The sequence below is a fragment of the Diadema setosum genome, chromosome 2 (assembly GCF_964275005.1).
Source record: "Diadema setosum chromosome 2, eeDiaSeto1, whole genome shotgun sequence".
In the NCBI taxonomy this organism is placed as follows: Eukaryota; Metazoa; Echinodermata; class Echinoidea; order Diadematoida; family Diadematidae; genus Diadema; species Diadema setosum.
The window spans coordinates 5,305,022-5,314,371 of record NC_092686.1 but is presented as its reverse complement, the minus strand read 5'-3'; the positions used below and the strand labels follow the sequence as shown (position 1 = coordinate 5,314,371).

Below are 9,350 nucleotides of genomic sequence, written 5' to 3'. Positions count from 1 at the left end.
TGGTGTGTGACTGTCAGATTTCATGGTTCCCCACCTGGCTGCAGGCGCAGAATCTGGAGGCGGGCGTGGACGGTCGATGCGACCATCCGGCCGTTCTGCACGGTGCTAACATCTTCAGCGTCGCCGCAGAGGAATTCACCTGTGGTGAGCCCTCATCCCAAGCTGCAGCTTTTTTGTTTTGTTTTTTTGCTTTTTTTTTTTTGGGGGGGGGGGGGGGGATGTTTCTGTTTTCTGTTATATCATGGCTCCCTATTTTGTCAGAAATGTTGCCAGCAACTTTGCCTCCCACCCTACCAAGCGGTGAAGAGGGTTGATCCGACAATGATCCAATCACTGCTAAAGGTAGAACACATTTTTGGCTCCCGACTGAAGGGTGGATCATCTTCCCCTCCCCCTGCCCCCTCCTCCCCTCCTCCCCTCCTCCACCCCTCCCCCTACCCTTCCATCCCTCTACTGACCTGAGCTCTATCTCACATGGCATGTGTCCTATATCTGTCTGCTTTTCCTCTCCGCAGCCCGTCCTTGTTCTGTCCACTTAACCTCATTTTCCGGCTCAGTCTCCGAGAAATAAAAAGGGGGGGAAAAAGATCAGCGAAAATTGACAGGCTGCGCAAATTTCAGCATCTCTGCTGTCTCCTTCTTACTCTTTGGTTTTTTAACGCCATACTCGTCTTCTTCTGTTTTCTTCTTGTGCGTCACTTGCAATTCAAATCTTTATATCGCTTTTTTCTCGCCTATCTCTTTATTCATCTCTTCACAGCCTTGCCCCATGTCTTTCTGCTACTTCCTTTTTTTTCTTGCCCCCCCCCTTCCCCTCATTTTCTCTCTTTTTTTTTTCTCTCTCTCTCTCTCTTCTCTCCTTTTCCTATGCTTCCATGGTTCCCAGTGAAGCTGTTGTCCCAAGGAATTGTCATTTGAGGAGAAAAAGAAGTGGGGGGACGAAGTTGAAGTAAGGCTGATGCCAAGGATGATCCTTGAAGTATTAGATGATGCTTGCTTATTGAGTGTTTACTGCTGTTCCTCGCCCAAGTCGAAATCAAAATTGTCGCGCCTAAATGGCAAAGGAACAACGTCTTTGAGTGTGCTTGAGTTTCGCGTTGAAAACACATCCACAAGAAAAAGAAAAATGTCAACAACAAAAAGAAAAGGGGAGGGGGGAGTTGAGAATTCATTATTTCTTTCTTTGTTTGCATGCATGAAGTAGAGTGGTCACTCGAGGACTTGGTTAGTTTTGCCCACTATTGTCGGTTAGAGAATGATTATTGAAGTGGACATGCGCTTGGGATTCTGCGAGAATGATTGCATGAAATGGAAGGGTCATTCTCAGTGGAAAGAGTAACCAAATTGAGGGATAGTTTCAAGACTATGCACCATTGTGCAAGATTGTGTATTCAAGCTGTTCTGGGAGGTAGTTAAATTAGAGTATGATGACATTTTTTTATGCCAATAACAGAAATGATATGATATGATACTTCACCTCTCAGCATGTCACAAAGTGCTACCTACTCACTTGGGTCTATACCAGTTCTTTCCTAATTCCGTAATCTTTGTCTTATCTCCCCTCCACTTCGGTTTTCTTTATTTCTGCTAAGCTTGAAATCATGCTTTCATCTAGTCACCCCCCTGCTTCATGTGTTTCATTTTTTTTTTTCATCTGTTCCATCTGCAATACTTTGGATGTTTTCTGCGTCCTTAGACTCACTAGACAGTCTTTTCTTTGGTAATCATTCCTGACAAGATTCACTATTGTGGTCAGATATTTGATATGCTCACTTTGAGTGTTTTAAGATTGGAAATTGTCGTCTTGGCAGCGTCATTTATCTCCAGTTTCTCATCTCTTGGACTACGCTCTCCTTTTGGAAGCCTCGACAGCTATTCAAACAAATTCTTCCTTAGCTCTCATTGTCCAGCTGAATCCCTGTTTTGTCTCGGGCCTTTGACTTTTCTCAGGACTCTTTTTAGTTCAGTCTCCCATTATTATCCCTGATTATTCTTTATATGTGTTTGAATGATTTTTGTGTTTCTGACTCATTCCATCTTTTGTTCGTGTCGCAGATGATCGTCTGAAACCATTTATCATCCGAGAGCCAGATGTGGTGACATCACTGAGAGGGGACAACGTTTCCTTGATCTGTACCGCTGGAAGTACGAGTGACACGCCAGTCAAGTTTGTCTGGAAGAAGGACAGGGTGGGTGGTTTTTGTGTGACGTACACGTATGTAAGAATATTATGTGTGTAATGCACACACCTTGGCCGGAGAACTGTGTGTCATAGAATGATGACCGACACAGAAATTGAGTACACGTATGTAAGCATATTTTGTGTGTAATGCACACACCTTGGCCGGAGAACTGTGTGTCGTAGAATGATGACCTACACAGAAATTGAGTTGGTTACCTCTCTCTCTCTCAGGAGAAGTTTTACATGTAAAGCAAGTGCTTTATTGTTTGATAATTCAAATGAATTGAATTGATATAATCTGGGGCTCATGATGTGCGATGATTTTGTCGCAACTTAATAGCCCTCTCAGTATGGAGTGACAAAGACTACTGCTTTCAAGTTTACTAAGATATTTGCTGTAATTCACCAGCATCATTCAGTAAACAATATTTACCAATATTTTTTTTTAAATGGTGATTTGTAACAATAAACTGTGCTATGGTTTGATTAGAGATTAGAGTATATTTTTGTATTTAGCACCCATGTACGCACGCCAAGAATTTGATCCTCAATTGTTATTCTTGTTAATGTCAATGCCCCCCCCCCCCTTCCAGACTATCCTGGAGGCTGCCAACACCATCTACTACGAGCGGCTGAACCCAAACCGCGTCAACGAGTACACGTCCGTGCTGAGCCTGCCCCATATCCGAGAGGAGGAGGAGGGGCGCTACCAGTGCATCATCTCCAACGAGTTTGGCTCCACGTACTCCAAGAAGGCCAAGGTCACCGTGCACAGTGAGTATTTGTGTGTGTGTGTGTGTGTGTGTGTGGGAGGGGGAAGGAGGGGGGCACTCTCCCCCTCCCCTACACCTTGCCTCTACCTCAGTGAATCCCTTCTCCCTCTCTGCTTGGTTCATTCCTGCTCATAATATCATTCGCCCATTGCAGTTCGTCAGGATTTTATATGTGCCAGGAAGCATGACATCTTTGTGTGTAGCGTTTTATTCGTTCATGACCTTGATTTCTTTTCTTTTTTTTTTGAACGGTATTATGGTTGACATTGGGGGAAAAATAGAGCATGGGATTGTTGGGGGCTAAATGCAGTTACAAAATGGCTAGATGTACAAAATTTCCTATATATTAAGCAGTGTTTGCTTGGAAAGTTTTTATTGAAATCAGAGTGCGGTATCGTGTGATTTTTATATGGACTGTTTGATTAATCTGTTACTCTTTGCCTTTGCTTTCTGTGTAGTTTTCCCATCATTCACCAGCACACCGATTAACATCAATGTCCAAGTCGGGGGCGTTGCCAATCTCCCATGCGCCGCAGTGGGGCACCCGACTCCAAAGATCGCGTGGCAGAAGGACGGAGGCATCAACTTCCCAGCCGCCCGGCAGCGCCGCTTCAAGCTCAATGAGAAGCTGGAGCGGTTCTACATCGATGATGTGCAGATGATCGACACCGGCGTCTACACCTGCACCGCCCACAACGCTGCGGGCACCATCAGCACCAATGCCAGCTTGACAGTGCTGGAGCAGCCGTTCTTCACCCGCCAGATGAAGGACTTGAGCGTCACCGTTGGTGAGCCGGCGGTGCTGGAGTGCAACGCCGAGGGAAGTCCGCGGCCCAACATCCGGTGGTTCAAAGACGGGGTTGCTTTTGTGCCGGGCGAGGGGACGCACCTGACAGACTTTGACCGGTACCTGATCATCATGAACGCCGAGAGTGCCGACAGCGGCAGCTACGTCTGTGAGGCATCCAACATGCTTGGAATTCAGACCGATGGTGCTAAACTGACTGTCAGAAAGAGTAAGTCTACAAGAAGCTGCAGTCATACAGCCAGTAGGCTGTGTGATGGCTGTCACACTTCTTGACCTAGTCATTTAATTGCTTCTCTGTGACTCTCCAGAAGTTTTTTTGGCATTTCACCAACTCCATTAAAGAGTCACTATCGTATGCATTTCATGGAGCAACTGAAATTACTAGATAGAAACCACAGTAGCTTGTGAGACCCAGGCCTTAATAAATCCCAACTAGTAACATCCATTCTGAATAGTGTTTTTTCATGCAATTAATTGATTATTTAATTAATTTCTTTTCATGATTTGACTGTGTTTCTTGATTTCATCACAAAGCATTCTTGCAGCGAAATGAATTTCTCAAGACAAAATTCTCACACAGCTTCCAGTCAATATACCATATACTGCAACACACCCAAACACATGCCATTTTGTTTGTGTTGAGATGCAATAATTGTATCACTCCTCTCCATCGTAGACACTCAGACGATCTGGAACATGACCACCACCACCATCATCATTGTGGTAGTCATCTGCTGTGTGGTGGGGACGTCGCTCATCTGGGTGGTCATCATCTACCAGACTCGTAGGCGGCCCAAGAGATTTCGAGGTGAGCAGGGCGTGGGATCAATCTGCCTTTTGCTCTCGAAAAAATCACAGCAAGTATTGTATGTTGCCGCGCTTCTCAACTGTTTTGAACCTGAAACCCACTCAGCACAGTGAGCATGGCTTTGAGTCCCCCCACGATGCTTGATGTGATATGAAAACATATATGAGCATTCAAAAGTGTTTGGAGAAAAATTGGGAATCCTGAATTCAAACTCAGATGGAAAACCTGTTTTTTGGCAAGCATGGTAGTTAGTTTTTGCCAAGGCCTGTTTGTGATGTGCATGTAGCAATGCAGTTATTATAACAATACTATCAGGTATTAATGTGCATTCTCTTTGGTTTTCCTCCCCTGTCTCCCTTCTCTAGTTGCAGAGACCCACGTTGTTCCCGCAGAGATCCCCAGCTCCACCCTGAATGGCTCTTCGGAGGGCACCATTCACCAAGAAACCAGCAGTGGTGTATCCAGCGCAGGTGAGCCCCTCTTATCTCACGTCACCAAATAAAGTGTTTTACTGGAGCAAATTTGATAACGCCCAAATCATTTTAGTAAACCTAATTTCTCAGTGCATCCACAAAATCACACCAAGTAGGACCATGGAGGTCCTGGTATTTTCCTCGCATACATACTGTTCCTCGGGCTGAAACATTCGGTCTTCATGCATACAGGCTCTAACTGTGCAGTGAGTGACATGTTTCGTAGACATCCCATACATGAAAATACTAGAGTGGGACCGGCTAACATGAAAGTGAAAATACTCGGGGGACAGCAGTGCTATCTAGTACTGGCTGATGGGATATGTCTTGTTTCTAGGAGATCCAAGGGTGATTGCAGTTTTCGATGTCCAATGCTTGCATCGATAAATGTCGTTTTGGTTGGTGTGCAGTGTAAGTTAAACATCTCATTTTTGACATGTACTGCCATTTTGGTTTCGCAATAGTCAGACTTCCTTTGTGACGCAGGTGTATTCCAATTATGGAGAGTCCTGCTGAAATTTGTTGTTTTCATTTTTCCCTCTTGAATCATATCCCCCAACCTCGATCGATTGTTTTTTCCCCCCGCATCTCGCAGCAACCGACAAGTACCAGGGGGACAATGTCAGTGACTGCGACTCCCTGGACGGACCGCTGGGCAAGCTCAGCACCTTCAAGTTCCCCAGCCGGGTGCGCATGGCGGCCATTTTCCCCAGCGAGACTCAGATGCAGGACCCACCGGAGCTGGACATGTGCGGACCCAAGCACCGCTGTAGCATGACCGGTGAGCAGACTAGCCACATTCAGCACAGATCATTCCCACATGTGTTCTTCCCTGCGCAATCTTTCACCTATAGAGGGCAGCAAACACCTGTTAGCTAGAGCCCCATACCATTCACACAGTGTGTAGCTGCTAATTTACTTTCAGACAGCCCCATATCATGTCTGCAGTAGCAGATTCTGCCAGAGAATACACCCAATGAGCATAAAATGCATACTGCATTTGTTTTCAGCAGTTTTTTTTTTTGTTATGTTTTGTTGTTGTTTTTTGTCTATTAGCAAATTGCACTAGTCAAGGTTTTTCAGCTGTGCGGTAATTCTAGTGTAATGTGCAAGTCACAAAAGTTATCATCATCATTATGGCACAACTGATTAGTAGATGAAATTGTGTATACATGGAACAATATCCGAGCTTGTCCTAGATTTGAATGCATTTCCACAAGTAAAGCATCTCAAAGCAGAATATATGCAATGTACAATGCTTTTTGTATTTATCAGATATATTCCACTGAGGCAGATGTAAGATGCTGTTTTGTCATAAAGTGTGAATGCTGCCATATCTATGTTTTAACAAGTTTATGTTAAAGTTGATGTCTCAAATCCTTTCTTGGTGATATGTGCACAAATTTCACGAAAACGTATGGGCAGGTAGTATAATGTTGCATGCAGAGGGTTAAAGAAGATTAAATAGGAGTGAGGTTATAAGACACCGAGAAAAGTGTGGTATTCAACGATGGTTTGTTATGTAGTAAATCATTATGTTTTTGTTGAGATCAACAAAAATTTCTTGGGTTATAGTCATGATTTTGTAGAACAGATTTGATGACCTGGGAATTTTTCTTTATCAGATAACACCCACCGCAGCAGCTTAGACCGATACTGCCTGACAGACTCCGTAAGCGAGGCAGACCACAACACCTTGGAAAGGCGGGGTCAGCTCATCGCCCCACCCTGCTGCGGCCTTGCCGGGCGCTCGCTGGACAGTGCAATCAACAAGCACCCGTACCTCCACCATGGGGTGGGGGGCCGCGGGGGGCGGATGACTCACCCCGACCGCGCCCGCAGCGACGGGGAGGATGCGGAGATCGAGGAGGAGGAGGAGGACGATGAAGATGTTTTCCAGGACGAGGCGACCAGGGACCGGTTGCAGCGGGAGCGGCTGCTGACCAACTCGGACGAGGGGCTGGGCAGCCAGACCGCCTCGCCGGTCAACCGGCAGAACCACCACCGCCACCACCCTTCGCCGCAGTGCTGTCATTCCTATACCTCAGTGTTGTCGCCCAACGGCCGGTGCACCTCACCAAGCAGCTTTAAAATACCTCATGGTGAGTACGGACCAGGCTTGTGCAGGTCCCAACTGATTTCATCCACTCAGTCTAACCAAAAATGCAAGAATATGATTTAGTGCAGATTTGATACTGAAGGTCTGTTACAAGACATACTTGCTGTGATCAGACTGTGCAGCAAGATGTGAAATTTGTGTTCTTAAGTAAGAATATAGCAAGACCTTGAGAGTCCTCCCACTGACCCAAAGTCAAATTAACTTGGTTGCGGACACAGAGTGTCTCTATAGACTTTATAAAGTGTTGATAATGCCTTCATGAATTTAGATTGACAGTTTTTGTCTGTTGATAATTAGCAAAGTGTTAGTGACCTCCTAAATTCTATATGGAAAAATTATCTGTTATCAGTTATGCTGTTGATATTGAGTAAGCAACCTGTTGCATTCAGAGTGGATGATATGAGATTGTGAGTCTGACTGATGGAGCTATTTGGATCTCTTTGTCCTCTATCCTGGCAGAACATGAACAGAGCAGAGATCTCTGCCCAGCGATGACCATGTCATCTTCATCGTTGCCGTGCAACGGGAGGATCCCTACCATGCACCTGTACGAGAACCCGACGACAGGCGTCCACAATCAAGACAGAGACTTGATCTCCGGCCACCATCTGTGCCGGAGCCACAATCATGTAAATAGTGCAAGCAATGTGAGTGGCGGCGGGGTGAATATCAACAACAACAGCAACAACAACCACTGCCATGTGGCACCCGCCAGCCCGACTGTCAGACAGTCGCACAGCATTCCCTCTGCAATAGCTTCCACCGGTGGCGACATGTCGCCGGGCATCGTGGCCCCGCTGTCGCCCACAGCCCACCTGTCGCCCACGCTGGGCGGCCACCAACATCTCCACCACTTCCCCCACCGCAACCAGCCGCCGCAGCAGCAACTGCAGCAACATCACTGCAACGGCAAGTATCCCCGCCAGAACCAGCGACACCCGCGCCACGAGCGGCACCGCTCAGAGAAGAAAGGGGGCCAATCGATCCCACGAACTTCGTACCTGCCGGCGTCAAAGGCGCATCCGGCACATGCCTCAAATCGTGTGACGTCGCCAACATTGACATCCCCAGCGGAGGTCTGACGAGACCTTTTTTTTTTCTTTTTTTTTTTTCCAAATTCCAAATGTGGAGATGTGGCCCCCTGCAAATTCTGAAATGACAGCCAAATGCTTTTTGTGTGTGTGTGCAACAACCAGAGATGTCTAAAGCTAAATATATGATGTGAACATGGTTGCTATTATACTCATTATTTTCAACACTATGGATGCAAACAAGAAAAAAAGGAAATAGTGGATTTATTCTTCCTTCTCACATGTGGAAGATCCTCATGCTTCGAGAGAGAGAGAGAGCAGCACAATTTTTTCGTTCCTTTGTCAGTTACACCGCTTCGGCTCCAGATCTTTGCAGCACCACCGAATATTGCTTCCTGTGCCTGTTGTAGGAGCACAGGATTTTAGCGCTTAACATCGCCCTCACGCAACTTCGTCTTACCTTATCGCAATGGATATCCACCTTAACGTGATGCAATTGCCATTAGAGGATATCAGTGAAACTATTAAAAAGAGGAAGGACTGAGTGCTGGGCAATGAGAGAACTGTCACAAGTTGAGCTTTTCTGTGTTGTTCCTTTTTTCATTTTAACGCTAAGTTTGATACACTGTCACATCTGTATAGGATCTGAAATATCTCGTAAGTGCTATAAGTATGTCTGTCTCTACGTTTACCGTTACTGATCTTCCCTCGTTTGCAAGGCCAATTATTTCGGTGGCATCTTGCGCTGTCCTTTGTGTAAGTGATCTGTTTGCCCCGCCTTTTTTATTAAGGGATTCCTTTGGAATACTAGCCCTTGACATTGTGACACAAACATAGGGGCCTACGATAGCAAAAATGTTTGGTTTTTGGAATCATCTTCAACTCATGCCGTACAAGGCTCGTCTTGTACCTATAAAACATTTCTACACACTGGTGCGCATTTGGCTCAAATTCGAAAGAGACGGTGATTTGTTTTTCTTAAACTGATGACACACACTTTCAATTTTTTTACAAAGGGAACATTTCGTGTGGGACTTTATCCGAAAATGAAAATCTTGTCGAGTCAGATTTGTGAGACCAGGAATTCAATCTGCCAGGACAACATAAATACATAAATCATAAATCGTTTGTGTGTAGTGACTGCTTGTCAGTTGAA

The 9,350-nt window shown here is 45.6% G+C and overlaps 1 protein-coding gene across 1 annotated transcript in view; it reads left to right on the top strand.

Annotated features, from left to right (window-relative positions):
• Window positions 1–9,124, top strand: part of LOC140237904 (uncharacterized) — an 86,278-nt gene extending 77,154 nt beyond the window's left edge. The window contains exons 9-17 of the mRNA XM_072317835.1: window positions 6–144; window positions 2,056–2,189; window positions 2,776–2,956; window positions 3,414–3,971; window positions 4,440–4,571; window positions 4,937–5,041; window positions 5,640–5,825; window positions 6,670–7,146; window positions 7,623–9,124. Coding sequence (XP_072173936.1) covers window positions 6–144; window positions 2,056–2,189; window positions 2,776–2,956; window positions 3,414–3,971; window positions 4,440–4,571; window positions 4,937–5,041; window positions 5,640–5,825; window positions 6,670–7,146; window positions 7,623–8,245 — 2,535 coding nt within the window. The 3' untranslated portion in view covers window positions 8,246–9,124. The remainder of the gene's footprint in view (window positions 1–5; window positions 145–2,055; window positions 2,190–2,775; window positions 2,957–3,413; window positions 3,972–4,439; window positions 4,572–4,936; window positions 5,042–5,639; window positions 5,826–6,669; window positions 7,147–7,622) is intronic.
• Window positions 9,125–9,350: the final 226 nt, after the last annotated feature.